The 19,018-nt window shown below is 42.2% G+C and overlaps 1 protein-coding gene across 4 annotated transcripts in view; it reads right to left on the bottom strand.

Moving 5' to 3' along the window:
• LOC124034644 (glutamate receptor ionotropic, delta-2) overlaps positions 1–19,018 on the bottom strand; it is a 671,933-nt gene that overhangs the window by 217,095 nt on the left and 435,820 nt on the right. For all 4 annotated transcript variants that reach the window (XR_006838605.1, XR_006838606.1, XR_006838607.1 and 1 more), the window contains exons 5-6: positions 17,095–17,148; positions 13,106–13,279 (exon numbers count right to left, since the gene is read on the bottom strand). Coding sequence is in view for 1 of the 4 variants with exons in the window: in XM_046348089.1 (XP_046204045.1) it covers positions 13,106–13,279; positions 17,095–17,148 (228 nt within the window). In the remaining 3 variants the exon portion in view is untranslated. The remainder of the gene's footprint in view (positions 1–13,105; positions 13,280–17,094; positions 17,149–19,018) is intronic.

The following is a 19,018-nucleotide window of genomic DNA, read 5'->3' as shown; positions in this document are numbered from 1 at the left end:
TTTAGGTGTAGTTTTGGTATAATTCCAGTGTAGTTTTGGTATAGTTTAGGTGTAGTTTCAGGGGCCGGCTGTGCAGGCTGACTTGCATTGTTTGTTTCCTGCTCACCAACTTGGATAGAGTTAAGGATGTGTTTTGCACTATTCTAAAGGCTTACTGCAACACATAGCATGTTCTCGTTTCCCTTTACAGTACATTGGATTAGTAATGGAGTTACAGTCAATAAAACAGTACCATAACATATTATTTTTACAAAGTAAAAGGTAGAAGACAATAGTATCAACCTGCTAGGCACACGGTCAAATGATTAACATGAGCGCCAATGCTGATGAATAGGCATAACACAAACTCATCATTACACTATTGTTGTTCTAAATTAAATCAACCTCTTCACCCTCATCATTCAGTTCACGCCTAATTTCAATTTGATTGTGAAGTAACTTGCACGATTATCGCCCATTCCATCCGTTTGTCATTCAGCGGGCTGGCATCTTTTGCTTCGCTGGATAGAGTCAAGGATATGTTCAGCATTATTCTAAAGACCTACTGCCACATGTAGCATGTTTTCCTTTCCCTTATAATACATTTGATTAGTAATAGAGTTATAGTAAACAAAACTGTCCCATAACAGTTTCTTTTTTACAAAGTAAAAAATTAAAGAGAATGGTATCAACCCGCAAGGCTTGCGGTCAAATGATTTGCTGCTGATTAAATAGGCATAACACAAACTCATCATTACACTATTGTCTTTCTAAATGAAATCAACCTCTTCAACCTCCTTATCATTCAGTTAGGCTTAATCTAAATTACATTGTGAAGTAAGGTGCACAATTATCACCCATCCATTCATTTGTCATTCACTCCGTGAGGAGAGAGAGACTCATTAAAAAAAACTGTTAAAGAGGCACAAAATCCTTTTCTGTTTGTGATATGAAAATGTTGACGACTGTAAATAAAATACAAACATTTAGGAAAAGTCCTGGAACGAGCAGGACATAGCTTTTTTGGGAGGCTGATTTTATTAATTGACCAAATCAGATGTCAGTGGCAGTTGGGTTATGGCCGTTCTAGAGCCCAGACCTGTATCCCAAATGGCACCTATTCCCTATATAGTGCACTATTCTTGAGGGCCATAGTCAAAATAGTGCACTATAAAGGGAATACGGTGCCATTTAATTTGGGCCACAGCCGGAGGCCGAAGGGGGAGACAGAGAACAGTTCATTCGGGCCCTGATCGATGGCCCTGTGATTTAGCGTTGTCTCCGTTTGAATGTCTGTGTAATAAATAGAGTGCCCATTATGTTTGCCGTTGTTTATTAACCTGCAATGCTCGGGCACACTTGTCACAAAATTCGAGTGCCGTGTTCCAGCGCCCACTGTCCTAACCGGGGATGTGGAACGAGCATGGCATCCCCCTGACATAGGCTTTTATAGCCGGGAGGTCACCCATGCATCAAATCAAATTGTATCAAATTGTATTTGTCACATGCGCCGAATACAACAAGTGTAGACATTACCATGAAATGCTTACTTACAAGCCATTTCCCAACAATGCAGTTAAAAAGCAATAAAATTAACAAATAGATAAAAAAGAAAATAATAACACAATAAAAAAACACAAAATAATGAGGTTATATACAAGGAGTACCGGTACCCAGTCAGTGTACTGGGGTTCAAATGGTGATTCATTGAGGTAATATTTATATGTAGGGTTTGGTTAGGTGATTCATTGAGGTGATATTTATATGTAGGGTTTGGTTAGGTGATTCATTGAGGTAATATTTATATGTAGGGTTTGGTTAGGTGATTCATTGAGGTAATATGTATATGTAGGGTTTGGTTAGGTGATTCATTGAGGTAATATGTATATGTAGGGTTTGGTTAGGTGATTCATTGAGGTAATATGTATATGTAGGGTTTGGTTAGGTGATTCATTGAGGTAATATGTATATGTAGGGTTTGGTTAGGTGATTCATTGAGGTAATATTTATATGTAGGGTTTGGTTAGGTGATTCATTGAGGTAATATTTATATGTAGGGTTTGGTTAGTTGATTCATTGAGGTAATATTTATATGTAGGGTTTGGTTAGGTGATTCATTGAGGTAATATTTATATGTAGGGTTTGGTTAGGTGATTCATTGAGGTAATATGTATATGTAGGGTTTGGTTAGGTGATTCATTGAGGTAATATGTATATGTAGGGTTTGGTTAGGTGATTCATTGAGGTAATATGTATATGTAGGGTTTGGTTAGGTGATTCATTGAGGTAATATGTATATGTAGGGTTTGGTTAGTTGATTCATTGAGGTAATATGCATATGTAGGGTTTGGTTAGGTGATTCATTGAGGTAATATTTATATGTAGGGTTTGGTTAGGTGATTCATTGAGGTAATATTTATATGTAGGGTTTGGTTAGGTGATTCATTGAGGTAATATGTATATGTAGGGTTTGGTTAGGTGATTCATTGAGGTAATATTTATATGTAGGGTTTGGTTAGGTGATTCATTGAGGTAATATGCATATATAGGGTGAAAAGCAGAAAGTCCAGGTAGAGATTTAATTAACTGTTCAGCAGTCTTATGGCTTTGGGGTAGACGCTGTTCATGATCCTTTTGGTCCCAGACTTGGTTCTCCTGTATCACTTGCAGTGCTGTAGCAGAGAGAAAAGACTGTGACTTGGGTAGCTAACCATTATTAGGGCCTTCCTATGACACCGCCTTGTATAGAGGTCCTGGATGAGAGGGCGCTCGGCCCCAGTGATGCACTGGGCCATACGCACCACCCTCTGCAGAGCCTTGAGGTCAGATGCTGAGCAGTTGCCATACCAAGCGGTGATGCAACCAGTCAAGACGCTCTCAATGGTGCAGCTGTAGAACTTTTTGAGGATCTCAGGACCCATGCCAAATCCTTTCAGCCTCCTGAGGGGGAAGAAGCCATGTCGTGCCCTCTTCACAACTGGATTGGTGTGTTTGGGCCATGATAGGTTAATAGTGATGTGGACACCGAGGAACTTAAAGCACTCAGCCATCTCCACTACAACCCCATCAATGTGAATGGGGGCATGCTCAGGCCTCCATTTCCTGTAGTCCACAATCAGCTCCTTTGTGTTGCTGACATTGAGGGAGAAATGGTTTCCCTGTCACTTCCCTGTCACTATACTAGCAGGCCTTACCTCATCCCTGTAGGCAGTCCCATTATTGTCAGCAATCAGGCATATCATGTCAATGTCTGTTTTTTATTTGAACCTTTATTTAATCTTTGGGCTAGGAGACAGTATTTTGAAGTCTGGATGACAAGCGTGCCCAAAGTAAACTGCCTGTTACTCAGGCCCAGAAGGTAGGATATGCATATATACATTGGTATATTTGGATAGAAAACACTCTAAAGTTTCTAAATCTGTTAAAATAATGTCTGTGAGTATAACAGAACTGACATGGAAGGTAAAAGCCCGAGGGCAAACCATCCAGAACATTATTTTTTGGATGAGAGCACGTACTTTGTTGTTTATCTCCGGTAATGACAAAAACGATTCTCCGCCTTAAATTTGATAATTTATTTACAAATTAGGGTACCTACATTTTTTTACTTGTTTGGAGAAGTTTATTGGTAACGTTTGGGATTAATTTTGTATGCATTTTGAATTAAGCGCGCCAGCTAAACTGAGTTTTTGTGGATATAAAGGACTTTATTGAACAAAAGGACCATTTGTGATGTAGCTGGGACCTTTTGGAGTGCCAACAGAAGAAGATCTTCAAAGGTAAGCATTTATTTTATCGCTATTTTCCAACCTGCCTGATTGGAGAATGTTTTTAATGCTTTTGTGTGCTGGGCGCTGTCCTCAGATAATCGCATGGTGTGCTTTCGCCGTAAAGCCTTTTTGAAATCTGGCACAGCGGCTGGATTAACAAGAAGTTAATTTTTTTCTGATGTATGACACTTGTATTTTCATGAATGTTAAATATTACTGTCATTTGTCATACTACAGGACAACATGTTTTAGTATTCTGTGGTTGAATCTGTGTTTCATTTGCAAATAAATTCATAAAAAATCCTACAATGTGATTTTCTGGATTTTTCCCCCTCATTTTGTCTGTCATAGTTGAAGTGTACCTATGATGAAAATTACAGGCCTCTCTCATCTTTTTAAGTGGGAGAACTTGCACAATTGGTGGCTGACTAAATACTTTTTTGCCCCACTGTATTTTTATGTGTTGGGGTACAGAGATGAGGTAGTCATTCAAAAACCATGTTAAACACTATCATTACACACACAGTGAGTTAATGCAATGTATTATGTGACTTGTTGAAGCATGCTTTCCCAGGAGATATTATTTTTTAAATAGCTGTGAAATGGTTGTTTCTGGTGAATTTTAAGGGAAAATACATCTAAAACTTTTCTCTTATTTTGGTCAATATACCACATCTGAAATGCCAATATTTTTCTGTATTTCATTAAAAGGTTGGTATAATTTTAACGTTTCAGTAAGTAACCATGCTTGGCAATTATTTTGTAGAACGTCTGTGAGAAAGATTGATTGAAAGTTTGCTATGTTACATAAGTGCTTGAGGGAGTCTACCATTGAATAAAAATAATTGACACCATTAAAATATAATTTTCCCCTTCAAAGAAGTGCCTAATGACATATTATCCCATATTATATTATCAGGCTAGTATATTATTTAGCAATCAGCATTATCAGCTGTAGCCCAACTTATCTGGCAGGTAGCGGCAGGTAGCCTAGTGGTTAGAGCGTTGGACTTGTAACTGAAAGGTTGCAAGCTCATATCCCTAAGCTGACAATGTGTCATTCTTCCCCTGTCGTGTTCTGACCTTAGTTTCTTTGTTTTAGTTGGGGTGGGTAGTCTATGTTCTTTTTTCTATTTTGTGTTTACGTGTTTGGCCTGGTATGGTTCTCAATCAGAGGCAGCTGTCGTCCGTTGTCTCTGATTGAGAATCATACTTAGGTAGCCTTTTCCCACCTGTGCTTTGTGGGTGATTGTTTTCTGTCTAGTGTTTTCTGTTTAGGTTGTTTCTCAGACAGGACTGTTTTGTTGTTGTTTCGGTCTTTCACTTTGTTGTTTTGTTATTCAGTGTTCAGTTGATTTATTCAATATTAACATGGACACATACCACGCTGCGCATTGGTCCGATCTTGACTACTCCTCGTCAGAGGAGGAGGAATTACGTTACAGCCCCTGAACAAGGCAGTTAACCCACTGTTCCTAGGCCATAATTGAAAATAAGAATCTGTTCTTAACTGACTTGCCTGGTTAAAAAAAAGCAGTGTAGTGGCTATAAATAAATAGGCTGAAGCATGGGGGTTGCCCATCTGTATTGTGCTAGATCAGTGCTTCCAACCTTTCGAGTGATGGCTGCCTTTCATTGTAGGGGAACGTCCCTTGTACTGAATGAGGTTCAAAGAAACAGCTCTTCTTTGCTAGTATATTCTTTAAATCAGTAGCCAATTAGAAAGAAGTTGTTTCAAAGTTTATAATACCACCAAAGTTGTCTTTGAACTCACAAAATTGAGTCCAATATAACCGTGAACAATTCTCACTCGTTTTGAGAAAAAGCTCTCACATACGAGATGTAAAACTAGCAATAGAAACTTTCTCCACTTGAAAAATATCCCTTTATATATAATTATTATTCGTGCTTTTGAATTTAACATGTTAAATGTGACAGTAGTTCTTTATTTGTTACAAATAGCTCACATAATTAAGGGTTGAGAAGAGAGAGAAAGTGAGGAGCTCTGTTACCCTTAAAAGCCTTGCACAACTTGTTTTCCTTCAAAAACCACAACCTCTGAAGAGTGGGACAAACCAAAAGCATAATTGGCGGTGGGTGGATCCAATCATAAAATTAGGAGGGGGGGTCATGGAAATCCTGGGAGTGTGAGGAGGGGCGGCAGTGGCTGGCCTGTTGAGATTGGCTCCTATGAGAGGCTGGGTGATCGCTGACCACGGCTATACAGGAAGAGGCAGTGAGTGTGTTTGTGCACACAAGTATTTGTGTGTGTGCATACGCGCGCATGTGTGTGTGTGTTTGTGTGGGTGGGTGGGGGGGGGAGTGTTGTCATGCAGACCCAGATGATGCGCTCCAGTCCAGTGTGAAATTGGGCTTCTTCTGGGGCACTCTCCTGACTGCTCCTCTGCCTCCACACTGACAGAAAACACAGGCCTAACTGCACTATTCACAACTGCACCGGGCACACACTGTCCTCCACTGACTGCCGCTGCTCTCCGTCTGTCCTCTCAGTATTCCGCACCACACTTGGCACTGTCTGTCTGTCTGTCTGTCTGTCTGTCTGTCTGTCTGTCTGTCTGTCTGTCTGTCTGTCTGTCTGTCTGTCTGTCTGTCTGTCTGTCTGTCTGTCTGTCTGTCTGTCTGTCTGTCTGTCTGTCTGTCTGTCTGTCTGTCTGTCTGTCTGTCTGTCTGTCTGTCTGTCTGTCTGTCTGTCTGTCTGTCTGTCTGTCTGTCTGTCTGTCTGTCTGTCTGTCTGTCTGTCTGTCTGTCTGTCTGTCTGTCTGTCTGTCTGTGTCAGTCATCTACTGATCAAAATTAAATTAAATCTCTGTGTATTTCTAAGCACGGTCTGTATCTGTCACTGCTAAACTATATATACAAAACTGTGTGGACACCCCTCCAAATTAGTGGATTTGGCTATTTTAGCCACACCTGTTGCTGACAGGTGTATAAAATCAAGCACACAACCATGCAAACAATAGAATGGCCTTACTGAGGAGCTCAGTGACTTTCAACTGGGTGCCGTCATAGGATGCCACCGTTCCAACAAGTCAGTTTGTCAAATTTCTGCCCGACTAGAGCTGCCCTGGTCAACAGTAAGTGCTGTTATTGTGAAGTGGAAATGACTAGGAGTAACATAGGCCACACAAGCTCACAGAACAGGACCGCTGAGTGCTGAAGCACGTAATGCGTAAAAATCGTCTGTCCTCAGTTGCAACACTCACGACCAAGTTCCAAACTGCCCCTGGAAGCAATGTCAGCAGAATTACTGTTCATCGGAAGCTTCATGAAATGGGTTTCCATGGCTGACCAGCCACACAGAAGCCTAAGATCACCATGCGCAATGCCAAGCAACAGCTGAAGCGATGTAAATCTCGCTGCCATTGGACTCAGTGGAAACGCATTCCCTGGAGTGATTAATCGCACTTCACCAAACCAGTAAATTATTTAAAAAATATTTTTATGAACAGCGTGACATGAAATGGAACTGTTCGGTCTGTATGATCAATCATCAACGCTCAGTGTGTGTGTGAGTGTGAGCGCTGGTGTAGCCTAGCACATTTACTTAAATTCAAAGTGCACGCATTATGCTGAAATAAACAGCCATGCTGTTGAGAAGAGCCATGCTGTTGAGAAGAGCCATGCTGTTGAGAAGGGCCATGCTGTTGAGAAGAGCCATGCTGTTGAGAAGAGCCATGCTGTTGAGAAGAGCCATGAAGAGCCATGCTGTTGAGAAGGGCCATGCTGTTGAGAAGAGCCATGCTGTTGAGAAGAGCCATGCTGTTGAGAAGAGCCATGCTGTTGAGAAGTGCCATACTGTTGAGAAGAGCCATGCTGTTGAGAAGAGCCATGCTGTTGAGAAGTGCCATGCTGTTGAGAAGAGCCATGCTGTTGAGAAGAGCCATGCTGTTGAGAAGGGCCATGCTGTTGAGAAGGGCCATGCTGTTGAGAAGGGCCATGTTGTTGAGAAGGGCCATGCTGTTGAGAAGGGCCATGTTGTTGAGAAGGGCCATGCTGTTGAGAAGGGCCATGTTGTTGAGAAGGGCCATGCTGTTGAGAAGGGCCATGTTATTGAGGACGGCAAGGGCCTCGTCAAACGACTGTTTGAGGAAGAGGAGAGCAGCACAGAGGATGAAGGTGCTGCAACAGATGTGCAAGCAACACCAAACTTGTCAACAATGTTGCAGCAAGTCATCAACCTTTCAACAGAAGAAAGAAGAGAAAGGAATCCAACCTCCTGAAAATCCTCTATAAGGAGTTCTTCCTGTTTGAAGCCACAACCAACAGTTTGAGATACCTGTACCTGTTTGAGGCACTCACCATCAAGGCCACCACCCAGGTCACCTTCAAGGACACCATCCAGAACACCATCCAAGTCATCATCCAGGACACCTACCATGACACCATCCAGGCAATCTTCCAGGCTACCTTTCAGGGCACCTTCGAGGCCACCGTCCATGACACCATCCAGGCCATCATCCATGACACCATCCAGGCCACCTTCCAGTGCACCTTCATTGACAGCATGTAGGCCATCATCCAGTCAACCATCCAGGCCACCATCCACGACACCTTCCAGGCCAACATAAATGACACCATCCAGGCCAAATTCCAGGTCACCTTCAATGACACCATCCAGGCCACCATCCGGGTCACCTTCAAGGACACCAGCCAGAACACCATCCAGTACACCATCCAGAACACCATCCAGTACACCATCCATGATACCATCCAGGCCATCATCCATGACACCACCCAGGCCACCATCCATAACACCATCCAGGCCATCATCCATGACACCATCAAGGACACCTTCCAGGACACTATCCAGGCCACCATCCAGACCACCATCCATGATACCATCCAGGACATTTTCCAGGACACCATCCAGGACACCATCCAGGCCATCATCCATGTCACCATTCAGGCCACCATCCAGGCCATCATCCATGACACCATTCAGGCCGCCATCCAGGACACCTTCCAGGACACTATCCAGGCCACCATCCAGACCACCATCCAGGACACCATCCATGACACCATCCATGGCACCATCCATGACACCATCCAGGACACCTTCAAGTCACCATCCAGGACACCATCCAGCACACTATCCATGATACCATCTAGGACATTTTCCAGGACACCATCCAGGACACCTTCCAGGCCATCATCCAGGACACCATCCAGGACACCATCCATGACACCATCCATGACACCATCCAGGCCATCATCCATGACACCATCAAGGACACCTTCCAGGACACTATCCAGGCCACCATCCAGACCACCATCCATGATACCATCCAGGACATTTTCCAGGACACCATCCAGGACACCATCCAGGCCATCATCCATGTCACCATTCAGGCCACCATCCAGGCCATCATCCATGACACCATTCAGGCCGCCATCCAGGACACCTTCCAGGACACTATCCAGGCCACCATCCAGACCACCATCCAGGACACCATCCATGACACCATCCTTGACACCATCCATGGCACCATCCATGACACCATCCAGGACACCTTCAAGTCACCATCCAGGACACCATCCAGCACACTATCCATGATACCATCTAGGACATTTTCCAGGACACCATCCAGGACACCTTCCAGGCCATCATCCAGGACACCATCTAGGACACCATCCAGGACACCATCCATGACACCATCCAGGACACCATCCAGGACACCATCCAGGACACCATCCATGACACCATCCAGGACATCTTCCAGGACACCATCCAGGACACCACAGAGGTCAGGCAAACCTTTTTTAGTCAATTTATATCAAGATCAGGATCCGTCTGAGTGCAGAGGGCACTGTGGTTTTTGAGAGCCCACTTCAGAAGAAAGAATAACAGTTGAACAGGTAGGGCCTATATATGTGCATTATGGGTAGGTTTGTTTGCCTCGGGGTGCCAGGTTATTTAATATGTAAATTCTTAGAAAAAAATGTCAAATCTAGAACCTAAAAAGGTTCTTCGGCAGTCCCCATACTAGAACCCTTTGAGGAACCCTTTTTGGTTCCATGTAAAACACTTTACTTGTTATTTATTTATCCGTTATTTTACCAGGTAAATTGACTGAGAACACATTCTTATTTGCAGCAACGACCTGGGGAATAGTTACAGGGGAGAGGAGGGGGATTAATGAGCCAATTGTAAACTGAGGATTATTAGGTTACCGTGATGTTTTGAGGGCCAGATTGGGAATTTAGCCAGGACACCGGAGTTAACACCCCTGCTCTTACGATAAGTGCCATGGGATATTTAATGACCTCGGAGGGTCAGGACCCCCGTTTAACATCCTATCCGAAAGACGCCACCCTACACAGGGCAGTGTCCCCAATCAACCTGGGGCATTGGGATACTTTTTTAGACCAGAGGAAAGAGTGCCTCCTACTGGCCCTCCAACACCACTTCCAGCAGCATCTGGTCTCCCATCCAGAACCTGACCAGGACCAACCCTGCTTAGTTTCAGAAGCAAGACAGCTGTGGTATGCAGAGTGGTATGTTCTACGTGGAACCCCAAAAAGTTAGACCTGGAACCAAAAAGGAACAGCTGAAGAACCATTCTGCAGCCCTTTTTTATAAGACTGTAGTCTACAACCTCAGTTTGTGTGGCTCGAGAAGGCTCTCTTTATGCTAGATGTGTTAGGCTGGGTTGGAGTTATTTATTTAATGTTGTAGGCCTAGTCCAAGTTTGTGAAGCCAGAAGGTTCACGTTGGATTTATTTTCATCCCATGGCTGTCACGCCTTCTCCCGCTCCCTTTCTCCAGCGCTCCACGTCGCCGGTCTACTAACCACCGGCCCTGGCATCCATCATTACGTACACCTGGAATCCATCATTACGCGCACCTGGTATCCATCATTACGTACACCTGGCATCCATCATTACGCACCTGGTATCCATCATTACGTACACCTGGCATCCATCATTACGTACACCTGGAATCCATCATTACGTACACCTGGTACACCTGGAATCCATCTTTACCTGGCATCCATCATTACACCTGGAATCCATCATTACGTACACCTGGCATCCATCATTACGTACACCTGGAATCCATCATTACGTACACCTGGTATCCATCTTTACGTACACCTGGAATCCATCATTACGTACACCTGGCATCCATCATTACGTACACCTGGTATCCATCATTACGTACGCCTGGTATCCATCATTACGTACACCTGGCATCCATCATTACGTACACCTGGCATCCATCATTACGTACACCTGGTATCTATCATTACGTACACCTGGTATCCATCATTACGTACACCTGGTATCCATCATTACGTACACTTGGTATCCATCATTATGTACACCTGGTATCCATCTTTACGTACACCTGGAATCCATCATTACGCACACGTGGACTTTTATGTAGCCCTCAGTGGCCTCAGTCATCAGACAGTGTTGGCTTGTTTTCATTCACGTTCTGTACGCTTCTCTTGTTTTGTTAATCTGCATTCTTCATTACTAAACTCATCTGCTACACCTGCTCCCTGAATCCCGGTGTTTATGTGACAGTGGCTATATTTGGGATATGATGTAGGCTAGCCTATGCGTTTTGACCAATTGTTAAAACAATTTTTGCGTAAGTGATTCAGACTGTTTCAAAACTCTGACATAAATAGGCATAAACATTTTAAAAACAAGACACTGAGAGATCATTGACTTAAAAGCTCTAGAAATAGACTACCATACATTTTCAGGCTAAAGTAGGCGAACGAATGATGACGAATTATAATGAATGATAATGAATGACGGCGAATGATGACGAACGATAATGAATGATAATGAATGACGGCGAATGATAATGAATGATGGCGAATGATAATGAATGATGACGAATGATAATGAATGATGACGAATGATAATGAATGATGACGAATGATAATGAATGATGACGAATGATAATGAATGATGACGAATGATAACGAACGATAATGAATGATGACGAATGATAATGAATGATGACGAATGATAATGAATGATGACGAATGATAACGAACGATAATGAATGATGACGAATGATAATGAATGATGACGAATGATAACGAACGATAATGAATGATGACGAATGATAATGAATGATGACGAATGATAACGACCGATAATGAATGATGACGAATGATAATGAATGATGACGAATTATAATGAATGATAATGAATGACGGCGAATGATGACGAACGATAATGAATGATAATGAATGACGGCGAATGATAATGAATGATGGCGAATGATAATGAATGATGGCGAATGATAATGAATGATGACGAATGATAATGAATGATGACGAATGATAATGAATGATGACGAATGATAATGAATGATGACGAATGATAACGAACGATAATGAATGATGACGAATGATAATGAATGATGACGAATGATAATGAATGATGACGAATGATAACGAACGATAATGAATGATGACGAATGATAATGAATGATGACGAATGATAACGAACGATAATGAATGATGACGAATGATAATGAATGATGACGAATGATAACGAACGATAATGAATGATGACGAATGATAATGAATGACGGCGAATGATAATGAATGATGACGAATGATAATGAATGATGACGAATGATAACGAACGATAATGAATGATGACGAATGATAATGAATGATGACAAATGATAATGAATGATAATGAATGATAATGAATGATAATGAATGATAATGAATGCTACATTAAAATGTTTATGTATTATTATTATGTATAATAATGTTGCCCAACTGGTTTTATATGAATGACACTTCCGGTTTTGGCGGGAAATACCGGCTTACCGGGGAAAAAAGTGATTTATTCCCTGGAAGGAAAATGTTTAAAATGAGGTGAAAATATAAAACCCTAGGTACAATGTCATTTTCCTCCCTGCATTTGTTGTATTTGAAGGCTTGATGTTCAACAATAATTATAGACACAATATTGCTGCCCAGGGACACATTTTATTTTTATTTTTATAACAATAAAGAAATGATGTGCCACATTTCCATGATAATATTGCAATGAATTATGATGTTTGATACAAACAAATTGTGGGCCTACTTCTCCAAACATTAATTACAAAGCCGGGAAGACAACACAAGCCTGGGGGCACAGGGCGACAACGTTGGTGCCATCAACAACTTTGAGATCATTTGAAGTTGTGAAATTGGAGGAAAAGGAGGGGTGGCAAAGGGGGTGATGAGGGGACAATGACACCATATTCCCTATGAAGTGAACTACTTTTGACAGGGTTCTGGTCTAAAGTAGTAGACTATATAATCAAAAGGGAGCCATTCGGGGGACACCCTTGGTGTGGTGTGTGTTACCTCCAGTGTCTGAGCTTTGGGGTCCTTGGGGTCGCAGAGGGAGGTGTTGATGCGGTGGTTGTGCTTGACACAGCGCTGGCTGGTGTTCTGGGGCAGGGGGAAGGTCTGCCTGATCAGGGTCAGACGCCCAATTGACTTCATCACCAGTTCTTGGACGTCCTGGTCTGAGATTTCCTGTAGGATCCCAAAGAGTCCCCCCCCCACACACACACACACACACACACACACACACACACACACACACACACACACACACACACACACACACACACACACACACACACACACACACACACACACACACACACACACACACACACACACACACACACACACACACACAGACAGACAGACAGACAGACAGACAGACAGACAGACAGACAGACAGACAGACAGACAGACAGACAGACAGACAGACAGACAGACAGACAGACAGACAGACAGACAGACAGACAGACAGACAGACAGACAGACAGACAGACACCACGGGAAAAAGTGGGTTCAGAAGAACAGAGGGAAACCAATTATTTGCCCTATAAACAAATACACAACTGATATAAAGGGATTTATTGTAATCATATACTGCAGTAATCATATAGTAATCATATAGTAATCATATAGTAATCATATAATAATCGTATAGTCATCCTATTATAATTCTATAGTAATCGTATAGTAATCCAATAGTAATCCTATAGTAATCCTATACTATCCTATAGTAATCCTATAGTAATCCTATACTATCCTATAGTAATCGTATAGTAATCCTATAGTAATCCTATACTATCCTATAGTAATCGTATAGTAATCCTATAGTAATCCTATACTATCCTATAGTAATCGTATAGTAATCGTATATAGTAATCCTATACTATCCTATAGTAATCGTATAGTCATCCTATTATAATTCTATAGTAATCGTATAGTAATCCTATAGTAATCCTAAACTATCCTATAGTAATCGTATAGTATTCGTATATAGTAATCCTATACTATCCTATAGTAATCGTATAGTCATCCTATTGTAATTCTATAGTAATCGTATAGTAATCCTATAGTAATCGTATAGTAATCCTATAGTAATCGTATAGTCATCCTATTATAATTCTATAGTAATCATATAGTAATCGTATAGTAATCGTATAGTAAACGTATAGTAATCGTATAGTAATCATATAGTAATCCTATAGTAATCGTATAGTAATCCTATAGTAAGTTTGGCGGCAGGAAGCCTAGCGGTTAAAAACATTGGATGCGTTGGGCCAGTAACCAAAAGGTGAAAAGTCTGATCTCTTGAGCAAAGCACTTAACCCTCATTGCTCCTGTAAGTCACTGCGGAGAAGAGTGTCTTCTAAATGACTAAAATGTAAATGTAATTATCAATATGTCATGGATCAATTTATACGGTAAATTGCATTTATTATACTATTCCCATATTGTGTTAAGAAAGCACTTGAGGCCTCATGCATCTAGCCATTATTCATTTGATGTAAACCCTGATCACATGAGAGGGGAGTGAGGTGCATAGAAGAGAGAGAGCGCATGTGCATGTGTTCGTCCTTGTGGAACCTTGCTAATTTTAGCCTAAAGACATCTCCCTCTTTTTAGACCGGACATGCAGAGCGCGGGGAGCAGGGTCTGATGATTTAATGAATGCAGACGTGGGAAGGTCCCTGGTGAAGGTAGCTCCAAAACATGAGATCACATGAGAGGGGAGTGAGGTGCATAGAAGAGAGAGAGCGCATGTGCATGTGTTCGTCCTTGTGGAACCTTGCTAATTTTAGCCTAAAGACATCTCCCTCTTTTTAGACGGGACATGCAGAGCGCGGGGAGCAGGGTCTGATGATTTAATGAATGCAGACGTGGGAAGGTCCCTGGTGAAGGTAGCTCCAAAACATGAGATCACATGAGAGGGGAGTGAGGTGCATAGAAGAGAGAGAGCGCATGTGCATGTGTTCGTCCTTGTGGAACCTTGCTAATTTTAGCCTAAAGACATCTCCCTCTTTTTAGACGGGACATGCAGAGCGCGGGGAGCAGGGTCTGATGAACGTCCCTAACGTCCCTGGTGAAGGTAGCTCCAAAACTCCACCAAACTGTTCTGACTGACTGATTTTGATCTGCACATGTTTCGTCTGCATGACATTGGTGATGGTGACCGCGTCCACTAATACCACTGCTCTGGTGGCCATTCTCCACATCCAAAACAGAACGCAACGATACACCTGTCTGCCAACAGAGGAACAGCCAATCTCATTTCAAACGATTTAGCAACGTGATGTGTCAAATTCTGGTCTCTTTGTAATAGGCAACAGCCCAAACATTTTCCCCCCACTGAAACGAGGAAGGGGATTATCTCGCAAAGCTCTGACAAAAGGCGGAATAAACACAGAAAAGTGCCAAAAACATCTTTGCCGTTCCCCGAGCATAGCGTGGTCAAGGGCCAGGAAATAAATACTGTCAGGGAGGCATTTGTTTTTTACACGTTTTTATTAACATGAGTACAAACTCCTCCAAAGTGCTGGTACGTACCAATTGAGAAACGTCAACTCATTTGACTTCCAGTGGACGTGTACTAAAAGCTCTTGGCATGTCGTCAGTGTAAATTATTGGGACATGACTGTGGTCCCTCTGGGGACTCGGTGGTTAAGGCTTAATTAGGGTCAGAGATTTGCCCCGACTTGTTCTCTGTCAAACTTCCCGTCTAGATTACATGACATATCAGCCATGACTAGGAGTCCGCATGGCAAGGAGAATGTCATTTAACTTGACGTGTGATACTTTTGGACAAATGCTAAGGCGATTGACATTTAAAATAGGAGAGCTGGCTCTTCTCTGAATAGACCAAAGTGATCACAGATGCCATATCTTGATTTGATCATCCTGTTGTTGCAGGAACTTGTAGCAAACTTGTACAGATGTCAGATCTTAACTTGAGATGTTCTCTTTCTCTCCATGCCGGGGCAGTTGAATCATGGGGATCGGGGCTTGCTATCAAAATTATGTTCTCTCTTGTTCGCTCAAACGCTAAGCCTATTACTGCAACACAAACATTTACAAGAACGTATCTGAAATGCAGCCGTACACATCAACAACCATAATTTTATATATCTTAAAAACACAAGATAGATATTGGTCTCCACAAGGCTAAGGCATACAAGAGTATCCTGCATATTAAGGTTACGAATTAACTGTCAAACTTGAGATCAATCATGGAGTGGCCTAGCAGTTAGGGCTGCTGCCTTTAGGGTGAAAATATAGGTCTACCGCATGGGCTCGGTTCCGGCCCACATCCTTCTGGCATGAACAACTCAATCCCCTGATTGACTTGATGTAGTCACACATTTCAGTCCAGGGTTCACTTTGGTTGCAAGCATCTTCTAGAGAGCGATAATGAGGTGACCAATAATGGTTGCAATTAAGATCGGCTGTGCAGGTGAATTCAGTGTGTATTGATGGTTTAACGAGGCAACTGGTAATACTAAGGATGCTGCCTTATGAGGCAGAATTTCTAGGAAGGATGTCAAAATTGGCATGTCCCAATCACATGCATCCTTTGCTACCCCATAAACCTGGCGGCACAGCAAAAATGTAAAACAAATGTGGAATTATTGGCGGACAGAAGTCCCCCGCTTGGGATAACGATTTCCAGAAGAATAAGGATTACCCTTGCCTGTTTTATGGTTTTCGTGTGTAGCAAACTGGCTCAAATTAAGATCCTACATCTGTAGGTTCAAGACAACAATGTCACCTAATATATGTATATATCTATGCTCTTCAGTCTGAGTTAAAGTAATGCCAACAGTCTAGTATTTGTGATACACAAATTGTGTTCATTTGGAGGGTATTTGTTAACCCCCCCCCCCCCCAGTGTTCTGCAGTACCCCCTACTGTTACCTCGGCAGACAGCTATAAGCATACCCACCCCAAACACAACAACAACACTACAACCCAGCATGCCACACTGTAGCCTTGGCTGCCTCCGCACTGACCTCATTGATGATGATCCAGTGACAGTCGAATGCCATGAGATTCGTCTCCACAACCTGAAAAACACAATGATAGAGAGAGAAGAAGAAGAAAAACGATTAGAATATATATTCAGGAATTCAATACATATTTTTGTCAGGATTGACCAGCCTGAGTAATATTATACATTTCTAAAATATGCATCTGATGGTGCAATTATCCACTTTAAAGCAAATGCTTTTGACTGTGTTCCCTTTCTGACGCCTCTGACTGTAAGTAGACTGCAGTCATGAAAGCTGTCAAGCTATTTAACCCACGGGGAAGTTCAGCATTACAGCGCGATTGGAAGTTAAAGGCAATGGTCCCGCATTAGCAGACAGTATACACAGTAAACACTGCATATGTCCTTTACATCTCTATCACGCAATCTGTAATGCTTCAGTGATACACACTGAACAGAGACAAACAATCTGTAATGCTTCAGTGATACACACTGAACAGAGACACACAATCTGTAATGCTTCAGTGATACACACTGAACAGAGACAAACAATCTGTAATGCTTCAGTGATACACACTGAACAGAGACAAACAATCTGTAATGCTTCAGTGATACACACTGAACAGAGACAAACTGTAATGCTTCAGTGATACACACTGAACAGAGCTTCAGTGATACACACTGAACAGAGACAAACAATCTGTAATGCTTCAGTGATACACACTGAACAGAGACAAACAATCTGTAATGCTTCAGTGATACACACTGAACAGAGACAAACAATCTGTAATGCTTCAGTGATACACACTGAACAGAGACAAACAATCTGTAATGCTTCAGTGATACACACTGAACAGAGACAAACAATCTGTAATGCTTCAGTGATACACACTGAACAGAGACACACAATCTGTAATGCTTCAGTGAGAACAGAGACAAACAATCTGTAATGATACACACTTCATCTGTAATGATACACACTGAACAGAGACACACAATCTGTAATGCTTCAGTGATACACACTGAACAGAGACACACAATCTGTAATGCTTCAGTGATACACACTGAACAGAGACACACAATCTGTAATGCTTCAGTGATACACACTGAACAGAGACACACAATCTGTAATGCTTCAGTGATACACACTGAACAGAGACACACAATCTGTAATGCTTCAGTGATACACACTGAACAGAGACACACAATCTGTAATGCTTCAGTGATACACACTGAACAGAGACACACAATCTGTAATGCTTCAGTGATACACACTGAACAGAGACACACAATCTGTAATGCTTCAGTGATACACACTGAACAGAGACCCTCATTTTATGGACATCATGAGACAGCTGGGTGGATCATGCTCTATGGAAATGCTGTAGTCTCTCATACACACTGAACAGAGACCCAGCTGGGTGGATCATGCTATATGGAACTGCTGTAGTCTCTCATACACACTGAACAGAGACCCAGCTGGGTGGATCATGCTTTATGGAAATACTGTAGTCTCTCATAAAAAAAGTTTGCTGTGGGTGGGAGAAAAACCTATGAATACTTTATACAAACAAGCATAAATATGTATCCATGTCAACTCTTAACTAGCGATAATATTTTGGCATCATGGAGCAGCTAATGGAGCGCCCCGAACACTATAATTCGTGTAATTCCAGTGAGCAGAAATGACAGTTGCTGTAAAGCAAAAACACAATGATAGAAATTAGGCTGGATCGAGGTGGGAGCACTTAAACTTAAACACACACACACACACACATGCACACACATATAATGTGTATTTACAGGTGAGCGCGTAGCGCATCCTGAGTGTTGTATGTAGAGTGATGTCAAAACCCTCTCCCTCTCTCTCTCTCACACACACACACACACACACACACACACACACACACACACACACACACACACACACACACACACACACACAC

Source organism: Oncorhynchus gorbuscha, linkage group LG04, assembly GCF_021184085.1.
Source record: "Oncorhynchus gorbuscha isolate QuinsamMale2020 ecotype Even-year linkage group LG04, OgorEven_v1.0, whole genome shotgun sequence".
NCBI lineage: Eukaryota > Metazoa > Chordata > Actinopteri > Salmoniformes > Salmonidae > Oncorhynchus > Oncorhynchus gorbuscha.
This window is presented reverse-complemented; position numbering and strand designations above follow the sequence as displayed.